The sequence below is a fragment of the Typopeltis vanoorti genome, chromosome 14 (genome assembly GCF_054136105.1).
Source record: "Typopeltis vanoorti isolate ZY-2024b chromosome 14, IOZ_Tvanoo_1.0, whole genome shotgun sequence".
NCBI lineage: Eukaryota > Metazoa > Arthropoda > Arachnida > Uropygi > Thelyphonidae > Typopeltis > Typopeltis vanoorti.
In genome coordinates this window covers 31,171,424-31,197,009 of record NC_143562.1, presented here as the reverse complement: position 1 = coordinate 31,197,009, position 25,586 = coordinate 31,171,424, and the positions used below count along the sequence as shown (strand labels likewise).

At 35.2% G+C, this 25,586-nt stretch overlaps 1 protein-coding gene across 1 annotated transcript in view; it reads right to left on the bottom strand.

Annotated features, from left to right (window-relative positions):
- LOC150099338 (hypoxia-inducible factor 1-alpha inhibitor-like) overlaps positions 1 to 25,586 on the bottom strand; it is a 136,663-nt gene that overhangs the window by 82,359 nt on the left and 28,718 nt on the right. Inside the window, exon 2 of the mRNA XM_090403369.1 lies at positions 12,302 to 12,549. Within this exon, the coding sequence (XP_090259495.1) occupies positions 12,302 to 12,549 (248 nt within the window). The remainder of the gene's footprint in view (positions 1 to 12,301; positions 12,550 to 25,586) is intronic.

Genomic DNA, 25,586 nt, shown 5'->3' with positions numbered 1-25,586 from the left:
TTCAGCAGCTTTCAGAGATGAACTATAAAACCTCAGATAAATATTATGGTAGAAAAAGCAAAGCTTGAAAACAAGAACTTAACCTTGGAAACTCTGACAAAATTGGAAGAAAACATCTAGAGAGGTATGTGGTGAATTGTTTGCAAAGACAGAAAAACCTGAACTTCATGGTAAACTCTGAAAAATATCAAAAGTTGTTGGCAAGTAAGTCAGCAGGTACTACCCTCCGAGAATATATTAAAAAAGCAGATAAGTCATTGGAACAGTTTAGTAAGAAACAAAAGATAAATATAATGAAGGAGGCCAAATGTCTAGGAGACTGACTGAAAATGTTTAGAAATGGAGAAAAGTTCTGTGAAAGGAATAGACGATAAAGAATCTACATAAAAATTGAAGATAAAGATATTCCAGCTGCTTGGAGTAGTTATTTAAGACTTAAATGAAACAAGTAATGAAAGAACAGCAATAATCAATGCTAAGACCATAGAAAAAAAAGCCATCAGAAACTTGAAATGGGAAAAGACAATTGGAGTAGATGATAACCAACAGAAATGCTCATACATGGAGGTATAAAACTTTTACGGTAGTCACAGTGTATAGTTCATGTTGAAAGTTCAAGTGTTCAATTTTTAGTGTATAATTCAGAAGATTGAATTCCAAAAATGGAGTAGAGCAGGGGTCTTCAACACATGGCCCACAGAGCTCTTTGCCTTGGCCCACTGGCCATTTTTAAAAAATAACTACTTAACATTAAAACGCGATTAAATAAAAAATAATTTCGATGAAGCCAGCAGGTCACTAAGCTATACTGTTGTATTTAGAATTGTAAGATGCTTTCCAGATTCACAAGGAACGCCGTGCATTTGATACTTTACATAAAATCCTATAAAAATAAATATTAAATAGACATGCTTCTTCGGCCATCTACCAGCGATAAGCGGTACTTAAGTACTAGTACTAACATCGCAAGTAGATGGTTGAAGCAGTAGTTCATTTGAGTGCGCTATCTAGTGCCTTCCAGATACATCTCGAAGGCTCTCAATACTTCGTTATTTTCATATAAATACAAGAGGATCTCATCCACAGTCAGTCAGTCGTGAACAGTGTAATATTCGTGTTTAAGCACACACAGGTTCGTCGTGTCAGCCACAACCTATTGCGGTCTCTTATATTGCCACACCTTTTTCCATTAGTGTGAGACTTATTCAGTAGATAATAACCAGTGGTGAGCTATAAGGGGGGGCTCACGCAAGCCCTTTGTTAATTTTTTCTCAAATTTGCAATCCCCTTGTTCTTCTTGTTTACTTTTTTATTTTTTTAAAAGCAAAACAAAAAAAAAAGCAAATTTTTTTTAAATATATTAAGCGACAAACTCATATGGTAACCTAACAGAAATTAGTCTATTCAGCAGTGTATAGATTATTTGGAATTATTGTTTCAACTCCTCTATAACGAATGCGACCAAGTTTGAAAATAAAATGAGCGCATGCGCTATCTTTACCCTTCTCTCATCTGGCAGCCAATCGTATGGTAAAACCGTTGATTATCACTTGAAGTATAAAAACAAAAGAGAAATATAACGTATTTCAATATTATTGTATTTAGATAATATTTATTTATTATTTATAGATTGATTGTCATAAAAACTTCTATCACAAACAAAACAAATTTTTGTTTATAAAAAATGTGGACTATTGCATACGTGCGATTATAAAAGATTTTATTCTTATTATATTTTGATAGTTAAAAAATGTTTTCCTTATGTAAGATAAATTAACACAGATGATTGTTGCAAATATTTCATGTTTAGATCATGAAATATTTGTTTAAAAATGATAACCTTTAGGTTGATTATCCCCTCATACGTTTTGATTGGCATTTGTACACAAACTGTACTAATAAAAGTTTTTATGTGAAATATGGCTTTTTTTTTTTTTTTTTTGCTTGATGATGCAAGCCCTTTGTTAAAATTTCCATAGCTCACCACTGATAATAACCATTCCACAGCCATTTTGGATGATTTTTACGAATAAAAAGCGTAAATCAAGCGATTCCTTTATTGGGTTTTTAATGAAAAGTGAACCAATGTTACATTTTTTGTGCCGATCGACGATAAGCCAGTGTGTTTAACTTGTTGTGAGTCAGTGTCGGTATCAAAAGAATACAATATAAAATGATACTATGAGACAAAGCATGCGTCCAATTTCGATCACCTTCAAGGGTGGCTTCATGTGGACAAAGTGAACCATCTCCAAATTCATTTAAAATGCCAGCAGGGTACGTTTAAAAGGTAGAGGGGAGAAAGTGAAGCATGTGTCAAAGTAAGTTATGTAATAGCTGAAAAAATTACTAAAAAATCAAAAGCCTTCTTGGACGCGAGTTTGTGAAAGACTGTTTCATTGCTGTTGGGGAATTTCTGTGTATTTAAAAAACCGAGTTTGTCTGCGGTAACTGTAGCACGACGTGTCGAAGAACTTGCCAATGACATTGAAGGAACTTTAAAAAAAACGGTCGTCCGAATTTACGTCATATTCACTTGCTTTAGATGAGAGCAAAGATGTGAAGGATATAGTACAACTGGCTATATTTATCCGTGGCATTGATCAACAATTCAACGTGATAAAAGAACTGCTGGCACTCGTACCAATGAAGGGAACGGCGAAAGGCACTGATATTCTTGAAGCAGTCAAGAAAACACTCCAGCATTTCGACCTCAACTTAACCAACCTCGAGGGTGTGGTAACTATGGTGCCCCTGCTATGGTGGGAAAGAACGAAAGATTTCTTGCGCTGCTATGGAAAGAACCGGAATTAGAAGGAAAAGATTTCATCCATTATTACCACTGTTTAATCCAACAGGAGAATTTGTGTATGAAAACTATTGGATTTGAGAATGCCATGAAAGTTATTGTGACTGTCGTCAACATTATTAGGGCAAGAGGATTGAATCATCATCAATTCCAAGAGTTTTTGACCCAAGAGTGTGAAGTGGATCATGGCGATGTGGTTTATTATAGTGATGTGCGTTGGTTGAGCAGAGGGAAGGTTCTTAAAAGTGTCTGACTTAAGGAGCGAAATACAGCAGTTCATGCAAACCAAGGGGAATCTGATTGCGGAATTTAATGATCCGAAGTGGATAACAGACTTTGCCTTTGTGACCAATATCTATTGCATATGAATGACCTAAATATGTGGCTATAATCGAAATATCAACTGATGCACACTCTGTTTGATCACATCAAAGCTTTTGTGGCCAAACTCAAACTTTGGGAGGTACAACTCGCAAAAAAGACAACTCATTTTCAGCTTCTTGCTGAGTCCAACTGTTCGTCTCTTGATGAATACATTACAAAATTAGCAGTGTTGCAAAGCGAGTTCAAAGAGAGATTTAGTGATTTTCGTAACCAACAGTCTTCTTTAGATTTATTTTCAATGCCATTCAGTGTCAATGCTGCCGAAATACCAGGCTCAGTACAAATGGAGCTGCCTGAACTCCAAAACAACTCTTCTTTGAGAGAAAAATTATTCAATGTTTACATTTTACAAAACTACATTTCTGAGGATGCATTCCCTAATCTTTGCCGGCATGCTTTGAAGATGTATGCTTTGTTAGGAAGCACATACTTATGTGAGCAGTTCTTCTCCAGAACGGAGCATGTGAAGTCCAAGACAAGAACTCAGATTATGGACCAACATCTCGAGAATACTCTGCACATAGACTTCCAACATTGATGCCAATATCGACAAGCTGGTCAAGGAAAAACATTGCCAAGTTGTCCATTGACATTGTAAAAAATGAATGTTTTCTTCATTAAATAATCTTTTTTTGAGCATTGATTGTATTTACTTATCATGAACCCGACTCCTACCTACTCTTAAAGCTGAGTTGTTTATTTTTATAGGATTTTATGTAAAGTATCAAATGCATAGCGTTCCTTGTGAATTTGAAAAGCATCTTACAATTCTAAATACCGCAGTATAGCTTAGTAGCCTGCAGGCTTCATTGAAATTTTTGAAAAACCCATGTTTTTTTCAAATAATTCCCCCACATTACTTTACCTCCACTCTCCCAAGACCCCCTTCCTTTAACAGCCTAAAAGCAGATGAATACATATCGCAGGGATAAGGAGACAGCAAACAACATCCAAAAAGGTATGTCCAAATTTTTCTCCTATATTATTCTTCATATATTAGTTTTATAACACTTCAGTAATGCCCTAAGTTTGGAGTCAAGAGCCAATGACATTGTAAAAAAAGGGGCACTCCTAAACAAAAGTAGGCTATATTAGCCATTAAAATAATATTTTATTTTAGAGGAGTAACATGGGAATTTTCCCAGAAATAATACCTATGATCAGAGCAAGTATTGGAGATACAGTAATCTAATCATGACAGAGTAAAACTTATGAAGTTTACCTATTTGTACTATTAAAGACATGAGCTAAGAGAATGACAGAACAGTATTCTATAACAAAAACTTGCATGATGTTATGGTATCAAATTACAAAGAGAAACACTAACAGGTCAAGAAAAGATAAAAAAAATTTCCACCAAAATATCAGATAATATCTGATATTTTGGTGGAAATGGACAATCTGTATTAAGTCTAGCATTTGGTCAGTGGCAGTGAATAATTAGAGCCAGATGTAGAGTCAAAAATGACTTCTCTTTTTTTTGAACAGCAGACTGCATAAAATCAAGCATCATGGATTAAAAATGAATGCGATCAGAATGATTTTCATAATCTGAAGAGCAGTACACACTGCAAATGAAACAGCAAGGAAAATTTTTTTCTTTTTTTTGGCATGGAATATACAACCACATGAAAGCAGATGCCACCAGAGTACTGTTCAGACAGTTTAAAGATGTTCAGTAGTTGTAGCTGCAAGCTGAGATTCAGTTAGAAACAATGGATTACACCTACAAGTCTATATAGTGATGACACATTTTTATGTCTGTTGGTGAAGCAAAATTTGTGTGTTTTTTGAAGGACTTTTTTTTTTTCCCCCATAAGTACAGTATTCGCTATAATTATCTGTTCTGTTTCATGGTACAAGTTAAAGTAAGTCAGAAAGCACAGATATGCAGTGTGAGAAGATATTCTTGGATATGTCCCATACAGACTGCACCAAGTCTCCTGATTATAATATTCTTCATAGTTCCCTATCATATACCACCTACTCTCCCTGGATGTAGCAGAATTATAACTTAGCTGGGTGAATAGTCTCCCAATGTATTACCATCAGATCACACAATTTCAAGTGGAGTGAAGTGGTCAAACATCAAAATGGGAAATGGATAATGAGACTCATTTTTACCTATGGTTCAACAGAAGATTCTGCCACGGAAGAAGTAAAGAAATTTTTTCAGTCATTAGAAAAGGTAGATGACAAAAAAAAAAGCTGGTCCTTATTGGATATAAACAGTAGAGCAGGAAATGAAAACCAAATACTTTCCAGGGGACTGATGGAAAAAAGCATAAATAGCAGGAAAGTATAAATGGCAGCAAATGTAAAAAAATATTAAAAAAAGGCTAAAAGATGACTTACTGCTAGTATGTGAGTCTACATACTAGATTGCAAAATTTAATAACTGAAAATAAATGAATTTACAATTACTTACATTTATCTATTTAAAAAAATCTTTAATCGTTGATTGTTTTTGCTTTTTCTGCACTCATAAATTCTACCTGCCTCTCCACAGTGTATAAGGCATTAAATGGCCCATCGACTCCCGATGCACCTGCAATATATCTCCTCAAAACAGAGATAGCTTCCGTTGCTTCTTTACTAGTAGAGACGGTAGGTTCTTGATCACAGTCTTCATCAATCACTTCTTCCTCTTCTTCTTCACCAAGGTGGTTGGAAAGGATGTCTTCTACACTTAGTACCATTGATGTGATCACATCAACATAGTCTTGAAAGGAGGAAGACTCATCCATCACATACCAGTTGTTGGGCTCTGACATATATCTTCTTCTTCCTCCTGTAGTTGTTCCTCTCTTCCACAAATGTAACTCCTGCCTTCCAGAAACAGTTAAATATGGTTTCAAAAGTAACATGCAATCATGCTTTGGCCACAAAATGCATGGCATCAAGGATCGATATGGTTATTTGTTTTGGGTCCATACCATTATCATGCATAAACACAGCTTTTTCAACAAGCATTTTTCTATATTTCCATCTAAATGCATGGATGATGCCCAGATCTAATGGCTGAAGCTCACTTGTACAATTAGGGGGAAAGAACACTAATCTAATGTTTCTGATATGCAGATCTTCAGGGTGTGCAGGAGGACATTTGTTTAGCAGCAGTAGTAGTATTTTGCAGTGATTTTACCCCATTTTATCACCCAGAACATGCATGGTGGATGTGAAGATGCTGCTGGTCATCCATGCTGTACTGTTGGCATCATACTTAGAAGGCAGATTTTTCACGTTCTTGAAACACCTTGGCTTTTTAAATTTACCAATTACCAGTGGAATTAATTTTTCTGATCCATCAGCATTGACCATGAGCAAAACAGTTACCCTCCGCATGCTGAGTTTTCCACCGTGACACTTCTCTCCTTTAAAACACAATGTTTTACTTGGCAGAATGTTATAAAAGAGCACAGTTTCATCAACAATGAAAATATTTTTTGGTTCGTAATCCTGAATAATAGTCTCTAGTTCATGTTTCCACTGGTTTACAGTTTCCCCTGCAACACTATTAGTTTCTCCATACACTACATTATGCACAATATTGTGACGAGTCTTGAAACGATCAATCCATCCATTTGACTCAGTAAAACCATTAATCCCGAACCTCGCAGCAAATTCAAGGGCTTTTGCTCTGAGTATAGTACCATCGACTGGAATACCCAAAGCTCTCGTAGAAACACCACTCCCCCACAAGTTTATCCAATTCATTGTATGGCGATGTCCGGATATATTTTCGTTTTCTGACATAGCGCCAGATTGCTTTGCATCGAGTTCAATGCTTGATCAGTTTTTTACTATCGTATTCAAAGTGGACAAGGAGAGTCCAAGATCTTTTGCTAAATGCACACGTGTTCCGGCAGGCCAATATACACGTCGTAGAATTGCCACCTTTTCTTTTACCAAAATACATTTTCGGTCTTTTTTTTGCCATGTCACTAACATGGATCATCGACCACCACAACTTGACAGCAACTATCACACGCTAAATTATGTACAAGAAATTCTGCAATATCAATTCGTACTGTGATTGAAAAATCATGGTATCACTCATCACTACTGCAAGCATGCAAGTCACCGTGATGGCAGAAATGAAACTACAGCCAAAAGCAACGACATCTGGGAACAGAAATGTGCAGATTTCCACAGAAATCAATTCGAAAATCAGTATTGCCACCCAAGAAAAAACGTCCACATCAAGTTGTTAATGGCAGGAAAACAACATATCGTGAGAATAGGCCTTAATGCGGGACTTACAGAAAATGATGTAAATGGCAGGAAAACATAAATTGTGGGAACGTAAAAACGGGGTTTTACTGTATATAGAAATGTTTTGGAAACAATTGGAGAAAACAGCAAAGCTAATGACAATAGTAAGTACCTGATGGATTTCTGTTCTTGACATAACTATTCACTGCCAATGCAATGTTCAAACAAAGATGTACACAAATTCACATGAAGAGAACACACAAGAAATGAGAAAAGTTTCACTGGTTATTGTTGATAGTGATATTTTCATGCTGGTTCAGGACATGAGTATAAAGAAGACTTCTATATTTTAAAAATATCAGAGTCCAGCAGCTTTCAGACATGAATTGTAGGACTGAAATATACAATTTTATTCAAGAAAAAAAATGGATATTGAAAACCATCATTCCGAAGAAAATCTTGAATGATTCAGCAAGAAAGCATGGAATGAAACAGTCTGCAAGGATAGAAAAATTAGAACTCCAGGAAGTTAAATGCAATCATGAAAATAAGAAAGTACATCAAAATTCCAAGCAAATAAGTCAATTTGTTGTGCTCTGAGAGAATATGGAGAAAAATGTAAGAAGTGGAGCAGTGTGTAAAAGTAGGTAAAACAAAACAGTGCAAAACAAGAACCACAGGAATAAAGAAGTATTAGGAAAATGGAAAAATGTTCTGCAAGTTATTGAAAAAGCTCTTAGAAATGGAAGAAAGAGTAAGCTAAAAGGAAACAGAGATGATAAAAATAGCATGAAAACTGAATTTATTCTAGATATTCACAGTAATTACTTTGAAAGAGGGCTGAATGAAATATTCAAGCAGACTGCAATCAGGAATAAATAGATATTTAAGTTAGTAAAAGCCACCAAAAACTTGAAAGGTGGAAAAGCAGCTAGAATAGATATTTGACCAGAAATATCATACATGGAGATATAAAAGTTTTTAATAGCTGCACTGCATGATTGGAGTAGAGCTCTACTAATGCCCATCTAAAAAAAAAAAAAAAAGGGAAATAATACTGATCACGGAAATTAGAGAATTTCCCTAATGAGTGTGGCAGGTAAGATTTATGCAAGCATGATTGATGAAAGCTAAGAAAAATTCAAATTGTGGAAGGGAAATTAAAAGAACAAGCTGAATTCAAGCTAAACAGAGGTTGTCAGAATGAGATGTTCACTTTCAAGTCAATTAGTTGAGAAATCATAGGAAAATAACAAGGATCTGTATTTGAGTTTGGCAGATCTGAGAAAGACATGACAAGTATGAAAAGAAAAGCAGTTTAAAATTGCTATACAATTATATGGTGTAAGTGGGACATTATATTAAGCAATAGGAAATGGTGTAAGCGACCAGTTATAACTGAAGGAGATACAAGATGGTTGGTGTTAAATCAGGTATGAGATAAGGATAATTTATACTCCTGAATAAATCCAGTGCGAGTCTACAGGATTTTTTTAACTAAATTAACCCTTTAACTGCTGAGAACGTATTATTACGGGCTCGGAATTACACGCCTGCTTTGCTGAGCCCATATATGTACAGTTGGTGCACCTCCCATATTCAGACAATTTTTTAGTATGGAAAGAATTGTCATAAGATATTCAAACTTCGTGGGTAGGTTCCTCCATCTATTGCCAACCAATTAAAGTTTATTTGACTTGGGTTTCTGTCCTTGTATGACATCTAAAGAGAAAAATTTGAACTGGTGCAACTAATCATATGCAGCACGATGCATAAACCATGTGACTGCGGGGATTTCAGGGAAGTCACAATATGACGTCTACCAGTAAATATCCACGTTATCTTACTGATGATCAAATTGATGAATTGTTAACAACAAATGAGTCAGGAGAAGAATTGTCCGAGTTAAGTGAATTGTATACTTCAGATGAAGAAGATCCTGGTGATGTAAGTGTTACAAGCAAGCAAAATAGTGAAAAAGTCTCGATATGAATGTGCGTAAGCAAATGTATACCGAAGATGTATTGTTCAAGTGCTGTGATGATGCATTTACTCCAAGCGTACACGAATTTGATAGCAGTAATTCAGGAATAATCGCAGGTAATATCACTGATGATTCTTCAGCTTTAGATATTGGAAGTTTATTTTGCACTTGGTTAGACTATAATAAATATTTATTTTCAGGTGCAAACTTTTGTTTGCTTACACTTGGATAAAGGATTAAACTAAATTCGTTATAGTCGAACCAAGTGCAAAATAAACTTCCAACATCTTTCTCTAAATCCAGAGTAATTTATTAATAAGGTGGTACACCGGTTGTTAACTTGTATAGGTAAATATGACCTCTCCATTGCTTCTGGCTTAGTATCACCACTCTGGGTCTGCCTCCCACTGATAAGCCCTCAATAAAGGTCGAAACCGGTCTGGGTAGTGGCCCTTCCCTTAATGCATAGCAGTATACATGTCCGCAAGGAGATGTGCTTTGCATTATGGGAGATACTGAGACAAGGAGTGATGAGAGCTTGATCCACCTTTGTTCCGAGTTGCCAAGGGACATACCACCTTACCTCAGTCCTGAAGATATTTTCAGGTGCAAACTTTGTTTGCTTACACTTGGATAAAGGATTAAACTAAATTTATTATAACTTTAGATATTTTTGAACAATTTTTTACCATAGAACTAATGACAACAATAGCTGATGGAACAAACAAGTTTCATACCTTCACCACAAACAACAGACCATCTATACCATCTTCACAACTAAAGCAGTGGAAAAACATCACCCCTCAAGAACTTTACATTTTTCTAGCTATTACATTGCTAATGACAATGGTACAAAAACTTAAAATTTCTGAATATTGGTCTACAGATCCTCTCAATCGCCCAGTTTTCTGATTTGATGGCCCGGGACAGATTTTTGTTGTTACTTAGATTATTGCACAATCAAGTGGACACCCCTTGATAATGCAAATTTTATAAAACACTATTATTGCCATTTTTGTGAGTGAACAAGTGTATATCAAGAATGTATGATGCTGAACAGACTTCTTACTTCAGTAAGAATTTTAATTGATTTTATTTAGAATTTTTTTGCAAAATTAATTCAGCACATGGGACAATGTCATTAGAATATAAAATCAGCAGTTAAAGGGTTAAATAAAAAGACAGACTATGAAAATAGTAGGAACACTGCATTATCTGCATTCTGAATGGGAAACCTATAGAACAGGTAAAACATTTCAGCTACTTTTAGGCAAAATTTTTAGTAAAGATGGCAAATTAAATATGAAAATATACAACACTAACAGAGTTGGAACAGTGGGAAGTCATTGAAATCAATTGATATGGAATAAGAGAGAAATTAGCCAAAACATTAAACTAGCTGGATTTAGAAAAGGATGATTATGTATAGACCTGGCCTTTTGCCTAAAATTAATAATAGAGAAAATAAGAGAATGCAATTTAGAAACACATATTCCATTTATTGACATTAAAAAAGCATTTGACAAAGTTAAAAGAAGCATTTTATTTAACATTAAAAGAAAGACAAATACCAAATAATATTCAAAAAAGCTATAATGAGTATATATATGAAAATAATCAAATATAAATAAGATTAAATCATGAACTATCACATAAGAGAGAGATAAACCAAGGAATCCAACAGGGATGTCCACTTTCAGCAACTCTTTTTAATATTTATCAAAATGAAATAATAACAAAGCGGAATAAAAATTTCCATCAAGGTATTAAACTTTCTCCTATTGTGAACTTAAACACTCTCCTTTTTGCCGATGACCAAATAATAATTATGAATTCTGAAGATAACTTACAGAAAGATATTTTAAATTTAAATGAGATAGCCAAAGATTATGGAATGATAATATCAACAGAAAAATAAAAAACAATGGCCTTTAAAGAACAAGATCTAGTAAGAACTAAAATAGTAATAGATAAGATTTTAGAACAGATGAATTCATTTAACTACCTAGGATGTATGATTATATATGAAAATGAAAAAGATATAAACCTAAAAATTGCAAAATATTTAAAAATAGCAGGTGTAATTAACTCTATATTTAAACCAAACCAGACTAAATGTATACAATACATTAGCCCTACCAGTCCTATTGTATGGAAGTGAAATCTGGACAATAAAACAAAAAGACAAAGATTAACAGCTGAAATGAAGTTTATGAGAAAAACTGCAACATATACTCTATTCAACCACAAAAGAAATGAAGAAATTATGAAAGAATTAAACTAGGAATAGAAAAAATTAAAAAATATAAACAAATGGATGGAACACGTTGAAAGAATGAAAACAGAAAGATTACCAAAGCAACCCTTAAATTATAAACCATTAGGAAAAAGAAACCAGCACATCCTCTTAAGAGATTCAACGATGACTTCTAAGACCATAACAGGACATTCTAGGCCCAAATCCTTGACAAGCATGAAGAAGATTATGATGATTAAACCAGCTATATGCAGTGCTAAAAGCAATGTATGCAGCTGGTTTAGTATTTTGGATAATTCAAGATCTAGGTGAATTGATGCCATAATAAGTGCCTTAAAAAACAACTATAAACTCTAACATTGAAGAAGAAAAGATAATTTGAAAGAAATTGTCAATACAAATTTAGTAATAATGTAAGTTTTTCATGCAACAGTTAGGACTGTAATGGTAGAGGATACATATCAAGAATTTGATAATGATCATGAAAAAAATATTATGTCTTAAAGATTTTCTCTTCAAAATAAATAATAAAACAGAAATATAACTTTTACATTTAGTGACTTCATTAAATGCAAATGTATTTAATAATCAAAATCAAGACAAGTTTATATATTAATAAATAATGAGAGAAGAAACAATTTATTGCAATTACCTTCGATCGCTAAGATTCGAAGACTTGATTCTTTGAGAAAATTCTGAAAATCTCATTTCAATACGCTCTGTTGGTCGTAAAAACTGGATTCCATGTTCCTGGGCTTTAGCATCATCATAATATTTAAATTTATTTGTTTTAGATATGTATACTGTAAATGTTCCATCTCCCATATTTTCTTCTAAGTAATCAAGGTTCCATTTGAAAGCTGGAGCTACTAAATGAGTGTCAGTCAGAACAACTGGTTTCTGAAAGAGAAAAGCATCCATCAACTAAATTTTAAATCAAACAATCAAAAAAAAGTGTTCTAAATTTTCTACATTAAAATTTTCAACCAACTTCCTTTTATCTTTCTATCAAATTATTACTACACTTCAGCAATTCAACTTAAACTGAAAGTAGATCACTCACTATCTACTCCCTTCTTTCAATAAATACTACATTGCAGAGTTATCCAGATGAATTCCCTATGTAATAAATAAATTAATTTAATAACTAGTTTTTATTTTTTTCACTATCTTCTCAAAAAGCTAACAAGATCATTAAGCATAGAGTATATGTAAATTTATTCACTTTACTTCCGTGTTATTAGTTAATGAAATTTCCCTTTGTCACCAGCAGAATTTATCTAGGTAACTTCTGCCATGATCATTAAATAACATTGAGACACAAGAGGACAAAAATCTATAACTGATTTCATTATAAATAATACAGAAATCATACCAGAAAAAATTACTGATGTTTGAGTTCTAACATTAAACATAAGAGAAGTGACCATAAGTTAGTATTGGGAAAGATAAAACTAGCCAAGACATTTAAAAAAAAATAAAAATAAATAATATATATATATTTAGAATTAATAATTATACTGACTAGAACCCGAGGAGTATAATAAAACACTTTAATGAATCACAACTAGTTTCATCGGAGTTCAGACTTCTTCGGTGAGTAAGAAATAACTAAAAACTTACAAAAACTAATACGGTAAAAAAATGGGCTTCTCAGTTTAACACAAAAGAGTTAAAAGAATAGCAACATCATATTTCAATTAGAGACCACGTGAGTTGATGTTGAATGATAGCCGATTTTAGAGCCAATATTGGATTACTGCGCTATGGGAATCAGGCAAACTGTAACTTAGATTGCTGTTCATGTGTGAAGGATCCAGGACTATTTCTTTAGATTCTACAATGCGTCGTTCAAACTCATCATTGCATATATATGACTCTCCTGAAAGACAAGGTTTCTAAGAAAATATTCGCTCTTCTTACACACTGCATTAATTCCGGCTATTTCTGCTAAGAGGAAAAAATTTATAAACAAGCCAGCGAGTTAGCTATGAGCAGTTCTCTATCTCTAGTCTTAGCTAACATCTTCTTACAAGATTTCGAAGAGAGAGCTATTTCCAGTGCAACATTAAAACCTAAACTGTGGTTATGATACATGGAAGACGTCTTCCTGATCTGGGAACATGGTTTAGAGGAATTTCAAAACTTCCTAGAACATTTAAATAACCAACACCAGAACATCAAATTTACATCTGAACTTGAGATTAACGGCGTTCTTCCCTTTTTGGATCTTAAGATCAATAGATTGCCTGACTGTCTTAAATTTTCGATCCTTCGAAAAACCACCCACGCTGATAGATACTTACATGCCTCTTCTCATCACTTTCCTCCACAGAAACTTGGCATCATCTCCATTGTCGCCCATTGAGCAAGATGTCTTTCTTCCACTGAAGAAGACCTTCAAACAGAACTGAATTTCCTGAAACGTACCTTCTTAAATAATGGATATTCTTCTCGTAACATCACTAAACGTTTGAGACAACGTCAACAACCTCGACAAGAAGAGGAATCCAACCCGATCACCCACATCCAGTTATTATATATAAGCTCTTTGACCCCAAAACTTGCTAGAATTTTGAAGAAATTCAACATAAAAACCAACTATACCACTCTACCAAAGCTTCGTTCCTTTCTGAGCCACCAAAACACAACCAGCTACATTTTTCAGGTGTTTATAAAGTTGTGTGCGACTGTGGTAGACCTTATTTCAGTCAGACAGATAAATCTATTTCACTATGTCTTGACGAACACAGATGTGACATCTCCTACAAAAGAACCTGAGCGAGTGCCCTCTCCAATCATGCTCTTTTCTCCGCAACTCTAATCTTGAAGAGTGTCAACACCAAATCGATTGGGATCACATGACTGATTTATATATATATACATACATACATACATACACACAATGATGAGTTTGAAAGACGCATTGTAGAAACTAAAGAAATAGTCCTGGATCCTTCACACATGAACAGCAATCTAAGTTACAGTTTGCCTGATTCCCATAGTGCAGTAATCCAATACTGGCACTCTAAAATCAGGTATCACTCAACATCAACTCACGCTAATAATGCCACGTGGTCCCTAATTCAAATACGACTGTTGCTATTCTTTTAACTCTTTTGTGTTCAACTGAAAAGCCCATTTTTTTACCGTATTAGTTTTTGTAAGTTTTTAGTTATTTCTTACTCACCTGAAGAAGTTGGAACTCTGATAAACTAGTTGCGATTCATGTTTTTTATTATACTCCTCGGGTTCTAGTCAGTATAATTATTAATTCTAAAAATGTATACATCCCGAGTCAACTCTAGTAACAACATATATATATATATACACACACATACACACATATATATATACACACACACGTTAAAGATACTAAGTATTTTAAATATAAACCTGGTTTTTTACTCCATTTCCCAAGTAAGCAAACAGACAAGTCAGTCAAGTTTGCGCCTGCAAGTGTTGCAAGTCTAGCTGACCCTGCACTGCGTGCAGGGTCAGCTAGACAACCCGTGGTAAAGAAAGAATAAGCTCTGATCACTATTCTTCATATTTACCCTTAATGCAAAGCACACCTCCTGGAGGAGATGTATGATGCTATGTATTATAGGCAAGGGGCCACTACCCAGACCAGTTTCGACCTTTATTAAGGTCTCGACAGTGGGAGCCAGGCTAAGAAATACTAAGTTTTAAGTAATACAGAGCTTATAAATATTTTACCAAAGCAAGCTACCATAAGGTGCCTTGACCTTATTAAATAAAAATCTCAGGATGAGAGATAGATGTAGAAAGTTTTTTACCTTGGATATAATATATGTTAAAGATACCAAGCTATTTTAAATATAAACCTAGTTTAAAACTAGGTTTATATTTAAATATAAATTACCACGAGTTGCAAGTATAAAGTATAGCAAGTATAGTTAAATATAAATTACCACGAGTTGCAAGTCAGGCAACTCGTGGTAAAGGTAAATATTAAGAATAGTGATCAGACCTTATTCTGCCTTTACCACGAGTTGCCTTGACTTGCACTACGTGCAGAGTCAGCTAGACTTGCAACACTTACAAGTGCAAACTTGACTGACTTATCCGTTTGCTTACTTGGGAAATGGAGTAAAAAACCAGGGGTTTATATTTAAAATAGCTTGGTGTCTTTAACATATATTATACCCAAGGTAAAAAACTTTCTACATATATATACACACACATACACAGAGGAAAAACAAAATAGGAATTATTTCAGTCACCTTGCCTAACCCCCCTTTTGGTTATTAAAATACCCAAAAGAATTTAGAGACAAAGTGACTCATTAAGTTCTACCTTATATAATTTAGTGATGGGATGAAATAAATCCTATAAATCCCATAAATTCTGTCCATAACTTTACCAACGATGGTACACTCCATTCATCCTACTCCTTTGACAAGCTATGTGGTTCTCAGCCATCCCAAACTTCAAGATCTGCAACCAATGCTTTAAACTCCAATCTCTATGCCATCCTTCAGCAGAGCAAAAGATAACATGGTCACCCTAAGTATTCTAAAAATTCACCCATCTTTAGAATACTGTTCACACATTTGGGGTGGTGCATTTAAAACCTCTAAAAATTATTAATGCTGTCCAGAAGAGAGCAATTCAGCTCATAGATGATCCTTCCCTCACAGATTCACTTTAGCCTTGATATCAGAAATGAATTGTTTCAGCTCTGTCTCTTCTACATGTACTTGCATACTCCCTGCCCTAACAAAACTGACAAACATTATTATTTTGGGCCTTTTAAAACAAGAGCAGTAGCTATCCAACATCTCTTTAAAGTGCAACTGCAAACACAGTGAACCTGCATTATTTCCCCCATTTATTCCATCTACCTCTGTCCTCTAGAACAGTCTTCCTGATAATGTTTCCAAAAATGCCAACAGATTTTTTTTCTTTCTCAATCTTACCCACACTCTACACACAGCAAGGGTTATTATACTTATTGTGTGTGAAAAATAAGTATAAAAACTAAATGGGAAAGTGTGGGATACAAATTAAAAATAGCTGGATATGCTTATCATATACTCTTACTAGTAAAAAATGATCTACAAAGATTATTTAATACATTCAATAATGCAGCAGAAAATAAAAATATGAAGATATCAATAGAACAAAACTAAAAACCATGGAAGCTGCTACAGAATTCATATGAAGAAATCAAAGGAAAACAATTGAACAAGTCAGAAAATATCTAGGGATAGAACTAAATGACTATGGTATCACACAAAATATTGTAAATTACAGCTAATAAATGATTGGATCCAAAAACAGAAAGACAAATGGAAAAATCATATAGAAAGAATGAATGATAACAGTAACAAACTATATATCAAAGGGAAAGAGAAGCAGAGTAAAACTAAGGAAAAGATGGTAGGATGGTCATGAAAGCAGAAGCACTAAAACAAGTATGCTTAACAGTGAAACAAAAAGAACTCCTGACAGTGGTGGATAGAAGAAAATGCTACAAACATTGTAGAAGTGAGAAAGGAAACTGAGCATACGAAGACTACAAAGAGGAAAATGAACAGAGAGATTAAGAAGGTTAGCTGATCTGAGAGAGAGAGAGAGAGAACAAGGGCAGAAGTAAGAGAAAATTCAAAGTAAGTGGAATGCAGATGCAAGAAAGTGACAGTGTGAAGAAGCAAAGGAATAAATGGAAGTAAGATGAAGATGAAAATGATAGGGAAGAAGGGAGGGGGGAAGATAGGAAAATGTGAGTTTGAAAGAGGAAAGAATGAAGAGAACAGTGTTTGTGAACTGAATGAGGTGAGTCACGAAGAGGTTGAGAGGAGTATGGCATACAGAGATTCATGATTCATTTATGATTTACGCTTGGCAGGGGGGAAAACTATGGCAAGGGCAGGTCAGAATGGAGATAAAATGATCGTGATAGTTCATACAAATGACATAAAACAAACAAGAATTGGCTAAAAAAAGATTAGAAAGATGTCAGAAACTGCTGGGTGCAAGAAGAGCCTAAGGAGGATATTAACTAGGGGGGGGGGGATAGAAAGGTGAACCATTCAGAAGATGAGCGTGATAATCAATGCTATGATAGTAGGATGCACAGAGAAGTCAAGAACGTGAGAACATCTGAAACGAGTATATTATTATTACATGACACCTCCAGGGAGTCCAAAAACTCATCGAGAGAGGACTTCTACTCTACAACTCTGTCTCCACCACTCAATCTACAACTACTTTCATCATCTACACCAACACCACTAGTATTTTCACAGACAAGAACAAACATCCATGCCCATGGCAGGATTCAAATCCACAGCATTATGGCTGGAGAGCAGATATGCTCACCACTTGGCCAACCAGGCCGGCAATATAACAGGAAACATGTTCAAAAGAGACAGAGAGAAGTTGTTTGAACACACAAACATTGTTTGCTTACACTAGAATAAAGGATTAAACAAGAATATAATTCAAAAGACATATTTCGGTGATTACACCACATTTTTTTATTATTCAGTTCTATAAAACACTGAAATAATAGTTCCCGACAAGTTTCGTAAATCGTAGGATTTACATCTTCAGGGGGTAAATAGTATAACTTAAAGTTTAAACAAGAGAATTAATAAATACAAATCATAACCGTCTGGCTATTCATAAAACTCAAATAACAGAATGCCGATATATAACGTTATTCACGTTGAACAATACTGGATGATGTCACGTGTGCTTGTTCTCGTTCATACAGTCCGAGCTCAGATTGAGGTAGATTTTTTTATTAGAGCTGACCACACTTGATGGAGAATTAAACCGTGATTTTTATTGCATTGGGTTAGGTTTTTTAGCATATTAGCAGCTTCTTTAAATTTTCTTATATAACTGTTGTTTTCTATGTATGACATCGTCGTTTTTTGCCAGAGTACATCGTGTCCAGTGGAAGTGGTATGAAAAGCAAGACCCGTTTTTTGTTCTCTTTTGTATTGTACCAATTAGCCACAGAAGTTTACACGCCTGCAAGAATATAATTACTTGACATTTTTAATATAATTTATAACCAAGTGAAAAAACTTTCAACAAAGCTTGTTCTTTACCCAGTTTCCCTTCCACAATCCTTCTCAAGTATACTTGCATAAATCCTACCAGGAACACTCCTCTGTAATTCTCACATTCAGTTTTATTTCCCTTTTTATATATGGGTACTATAAGAGCTCTACTCCAATCATCTGGAATTCGTCCCTCTGTCCAGGTTTCTGAACTATGCAGTGAAGCCACCACAAGACTTTTATACTTATTTACTTGAGCATTTCTGGTCAAATATTATCTACCCCTGCTGCCTTTCCACATTTCCTTTTGATGGCTTTTTCTACTTCAAGTATGGATATGTATTTCTGATTGCATGTCTGTTGAGTGTTTTTACCCCTGTGCTGTCACGCTGTTTCACTTAGCAATTTTTCAAAGTAATTACTCTATATACCAAGGATATCTTTTTCTCCAGTTTTCATGTCACCTTTATCATCTCTTAATTCCTTTTACAGCATGCTTTCCTCCATTTCTGAACTTTTTCAATGGGTTCCAGAATATTTTGCCACCTTCCTGATATTTATTTTCTATGTTCTTGCCAAAGTCTTCGCATGACTTAAATCCCAAATTACCAGCCCATCCTTGTTCGTTCAGTATCCAGGTAGATACCCAACAGGGTGCACCACGAGAAGGTGAGGATTGGACATTAGGTCAGAAGCCCTGGTCGGTTCTCCGCATTCCTTTAAAGGCTATGTGGAAGTCTCCTCTCAGTTATACAGCTTTGACCCTTAAGCACCCCCCCCCCAATCACTTCCTAAATAGTAGAGTATTTAGATCCCTTGGGGATCTAAATACTCTATTTAGATCCCCAACAAGGACCAACTTTTCCTTTTTCATTGTGTCAGTAGCTTTCTCTAGAGCCTCAAAAATTCCTCCACTTCTACCTTAGTAGAGCCTTCTGTGGGACCATAGGCACATATTAGTCTCATTGTCCAGTTCCCCATTCTGATATTTGCCCACATCACTCTACTTGATATTACCTGCCATTCAAGATTAGCCTTGTATTTAGTGTTAAATACTATAGCTACTCCTTTTCCCTGATTGTTATTGCCTGAATATAACATTTTGTATTTATCGCTTAGAAAGATCTTGCCAGTTTGTCTCTTTTTGTTTTAGTTATTACCCCTTATGTTGTAATGTTATGTTGATCTGGTACTTATCCAATTCCTCAGCCAGCTCTATTTTTCTGCCATTTGGACTTCTTATGATGATAGTACCGATCTTGAACTCTGGTGATGTTTGAGTTTGGGTGTGTTTCAGGATTTGTTCCAGTGGCTGAACTTCTTTTGAATCAGGACGAACTTCTCACTGTTCGCCCTGGTTCCGTGGTGAAAGCAACAGAGGCCTTGCTTAAACAGTCAAATAGGTAGAGATGGCAAATATCCATTTGACATCTCTACCCAACAGCAAGATAAGTCAGCCATCTAACTACTGTCACACTGCATGCCTCTCAAAACAGTGGATACCAATACCAGTTTGGCAATAGCCAACTTAACTACTATAATCTCACTAATAATTAGTAATAATCAACACAGATTCCATCATGCTTGCTTCATAACAAATCTCCTAGCCATTTGTCCATCTTTGGACACAAGCCAAGGAAGGGTTCGGAGAAATTTGTGTGGTCACTCGACATTTCTAGGGCACTTTTGCAACTGAGTCACACCAGTTTGCTCGTTGACTGTCCATCTTGTTATGGTAGATGACTTCCTCTTCAGATATCCTCAGTGATGTCAGAGTACCCTACATCAGGCTCTACACCAGGTGGTGTATTCGGAGGATGGTAAGGATTATACAGTATTCTGGGAGGTAGATAGATGATAATAATAATTGCTAACAGCAAATACTTCAATCTCTTCCGGCTTGATCAGTGGTGTTAGCAAATGAAAGTTTAAGTTATGAATACTAATTATCCACAAAGGATAAGATGACTTCATTGTTTAGGTTTAACTCTGCCATGGGATCCTTAGGGGGTCTCATGCCAGTCCCAAGCCTGCATAAAGGAGGAGGGTCGGTCAGATGAGTGTCGATGCTCTGACCATAAAGAAACAACACGATTGTTATCTGATGCCTATACAACCAACAGCTACAACATGCCGGCTCGGGCGTCGCCCGGATAAACAAGGCCCGTAATACCAATCAAGCGATCGGGGTTGGATCGAAAAGTGGGATACTGAAAGGAAACAGAAAATGAAACTAACAGAACTGTTATCAGTAGGAACATGGAATGTGCGGACACTCTGGATGTCAGGAAAATTAGAACTACTTCGTGAGGAAATGAAGAGATATCGGTGGGATATACTAGGATTGGCAGAGATGAGATGGTCATCATCTGGAGAGATCAATGGATGCGAAGTAATATGATCAGGACATGACACCATGCACGAAGCAGGAGTTGGCTTCCTTCTCAGCAAAAGAGCTCGAGAGGCACTGTTAGGCTACAAACCAGTAAATGAACGAATCATAGTAGCAAGATTTCAGGCAAAGCCATTCAACATATCAATAGTCCAGATATATGCACCCACATCTGACAGCACAGATGAGGATATTGACTTATTCTACAAAGATCTGACAGACAATAGAAACAATACCAAAGCAAGATGTGCTAATTATTGAAGGAGATTGGAATGCCAAAGTTGGAATAGATAATGATGGTTGGGAAAAAGTCATGGGAAAATATGGTTTCGGAGAAAGAAATGAACGAGGTGAAAAATTTGTTCGAATTTGCAGTGGATCACGAGATGATGATCTGTAACACAAGATTCCAACAAAAGGAGTGTAGAAAATGGATGTGGTGATCAAATGATGGGAAAACCAAAAACATGATTGATATGATTATGATTAAAAGAAGATGGATAACATCAGTATAGCAATGTAGAACTTTTCAAGGAGCGGATATAGACTCAGAATATAGTTTAGTGATTGCAAACATCAAGACGAAATTGAAAAAGAAATATAAACCCCAACATCAGAATAGAAGAGATACAGCACGAATAAGTGAAGCAGAAATAGGAAGAAGATACAGAACAGTGTTAGCAGAGAAACTTAAAAGTGTGGAGAAAGAAAAAAAACTCTAATTTAAGAGTGAAAAGAGTAATGAAGGCGATAGAAGATGCAGTTGAAGAAACAGTACCAGAAGAAGAGAAGATCAAGAAGAAATGGATTATACAAGAAACACTGAAGTTAGTACAGAAGAAAAGAATGCTGAAGATAAGAAGGGATACATCAGAACAAATAGAAGAAAGTGTAATGAGGTGAAAAAAGCAGTCAGAATGGATAAAATGAAATGGTTAGAAGCCCAATGCAACAATATAGAACAGTACTATGGAGAACAAAAAACAAGGGAGGTATACAAAATGATCAGAACCATTAATAGAAAGTGGCAACCAAAACAGACCACAATTAGAGATGAAAAGGGCAAAGTATTGATGAATAAAGAAAAAATTGTACAGCGGTGGACAAGATACTGTAGTGAGTTATATGAAGGAAAACTAGATTCAGATAGCATTGGGAAACTCACTGAAGAATTGAAGCAGATATCACCACCAGGTAATGAGCATGATATAGACATTTTAAGAGGAGAGGTAGAAAAAGCAATAGGACAGCTAAAACACAACAAGAGTCCTGGTAACGATAACATTAATTGAGAAATGATTAAATATGGTGGTGAAAGTATGGTTACAGAAATGCACCAACTATGCAATATGGTATGGAAAGAAGGGAAAATGCCAGAGGAGTGGGTAAAATCAATATTAGTAACATTATACAAGAAAGGAAATAAGCTAGAATGTAAAAATTATAGAACAATTGCCTTGATAAGTCACCTTGGTAAAGTGATGATGATCATATCGACAGAAAGATTGAGAACACAATTGGAAGCATACCTTGCAGACGAGCAAGCAGGATTTAGGAAGGATAGAACTACAATTCGACAGATTTTGACAATGAGGTTAATAGCAGAGAAAGCTAGGAGAAAAAACAAAAACATATATACTTGCTTTGTTGACTTTCAGAAAGCATTTGACAGTATTGACCAGAAAGTGACATTAGCAGTTCTGGAATCCTATGGAATTGATAAAAAACTAATAGCTATATTAAAAGATGTTTATCAGAATGCAGTTGCAGCAGTTAGAATAGGCGATGATTTGGGGAAATGGTTTAAAACAAGCAGAGGTACTAGACAGGGAGACCCAATATCACCAAGCATTTTCATCACACATTTAGAAAGAGCAATGGATAAAATGAAAGAAGATGCCAAAGGAATATCTGTACACGGAATGAGAATTAACAATCTGAGATTTGCAGATGACATTGCTATTATTGAAGAAGACGAAAGAGAACTACAAAAAACGCTGAAACTGTTAAATGAGGAAGGGAAGAGATTTGGACTTGTTATGAACTTTGAAAAAACAAAGACAATGGTATTTGGTGAGAAGAACATGAAACAAAAGATACAAGTGGATGGAACTGATATAGAAAATGTAGAACAATTCACATATTTGGGAAGTAAACTGACATGACTTGGACTGTAAAAAAGAAATAAAGATCAGGATTGCAAAGGGAAGAACAAATCTGAAGGCCATGGATAACATCTGGAAAAGTAAAGTGATCGGTCTGCAAACAAAACTAAGAGTATTGGAAACATGCATCTTCAGCGGTGTACTGTACGGATCTGAAATGTGGGTAATAAATAAGGTATCAAGAAAAAGAATTTTGTCATTTGAAAGAACTTGTTACAGGAAGATTCTAAGAATAGGATGGGTACAGAAAATCACCAATGAAGAGCTCTATCAGAAGATACAACCAAAACAGAATCTAATGAAGAAGATTATAAAACGGAAGCTGCAATTATTTGGACACATCTGTAGAATGAGTAAGGACCGGAAGATAAAGACATTTATGTTTGGCATTTTGGATGGTTTAAACAGAAGAGGTAGACCATACAGAGAATGGATAGACAATATAAAAGACTGGTGTGGAATGGGTGTACAAAAACTGCGACACTGGACGTAGAAGAAGATAGTGAAACAGGCATATCAGACATCAACGGGCAGTGAGCCCATGATTCGTGATGATGATTGTTTAGGTAACTAAACTACAGAAAATCTAACTTCACAGATAAATAATCAGGGGTCAGAAATGGTTACTGGAATTTGGACAGCAAATGAATGCAGCAGTGGCAGGAACATTTTTGAGCAAAAGGAGGCCATAAAGAAATTCTAGGTTTAGCATATCTGGCATGAAATATCATATCTGACAAATGCACATGGACTGTCCTTTTTTATTGAAAGAATCATATAAGTGTAGTTGAATAGGTGAAGGCAAGTGACAGTTAGGATTCTATGAGAAATAAAAGGTAGGTTTGGATGCATGTAAGTAGTAATGCATTTAGTTAAAATTATTTGTGTTAAAGCCACCAATATCGATTAAGTGGATATGAAAGTATTTTTCTGTATGGATTTCTTTTCTTTTTATTTTATTTTATTGGCAGCAGTGTTTTAATGGTATATATCATGGTATGTCTAAAAGTTAATGACAGAACAAGAGCAGTTCTCCAATATAAGGAGAAACCAGTTTCCTGTCCACACACAGCCTTAGCCTCAATAGTACTTTCTCCCCTGCATGATAACATCATAATGTTGCAACTCCCTCCACACATGACAAAGTGAAAATCATCACCTAAAGGTATGTATGGGGGAAGGGGTCATAGTTGATATTCACTCCAATTGGAAGTATGCTTATAAGGCAGTATACTTGCTTGGTGCACCAGAGCCATATTTGTGGGATTTTTCTGCAAAGGAAAATATATGGAAATGTTTGTTTTTTTTCTGAGAGAAAAAAAATTGCCTCTCCCAGCAAAGTCAATTCCATCCTTTCCACAATGTGAAAAAGAGGGGTTAAACTATAGAACATGTTAGTGGACATGTTCTACACCAGTGTAATATGTACCAGTAGATTGCAATATTTTTTTCTCATCTGACCATGAGGTACTGCCTTCAACATACTACAGGGGGACTATGCCCATGGACCATTATTACTGTTTAATTTATACACTAATATACTAGAAATGGTTTCATGAGTGATATCCATTTGTTTGCTGATGCCAAGTTAGGTATGGTGATAAGGAACAAGTCTGATATAAAGTCCCTGCAAGAGGATCTGAAGAGATGGATAAATAATAATAGATGGCAGTTGAACACTGTTAAATGCAAAGCTTATGCAAGAGATTTCAGATGACACATTATACTGACTGGATTTTGCTCCAAGAAATTAATGAGACATGGGATGTAGGCAAGATGATTAGAATTCAAAAACCATATTGTAAAGATGTTATCCTCTGTCATTTTTATAAATTCTCTGTGTTTATCCAAAATGATATTAAGATCACAAAATGTTAGATATGATGATAGATTAAGGACTACAAATGCTAAAAAATAAGCAAAGGAGAGGGTAAGAGAGAAAGAAGAGATGTGATAATGTGAGACACATAAGCTGGTAAAAAGGTATGATGAGAGAGAATGAAATCGTCCAATATATGGTAGGGAAGAGGAAAGAATGGTTAGCAAGAGTGTGACAATATGTAAAGTAATACACACATATCAAAATAAAAGTGCATTTTTTTTTGTTAATTGCATATGTTTAAAGTGCTGTTTATCTGATTTCTTTTACATTTGTTTCTAGTTGAGATAAAATAAAATAAACGAAAAATGAAATTTTCTGTATATTACTCTACAGCCAAAACAACAGTTGCCTCTCCAATCATTGTGCACTGTACAAAAGGTTGCAGTAGACTACACGACTTTCAAAGCATGCTGGTGATAAACTCCTCCCCCATACACACATGCGTGCATGCACACTAG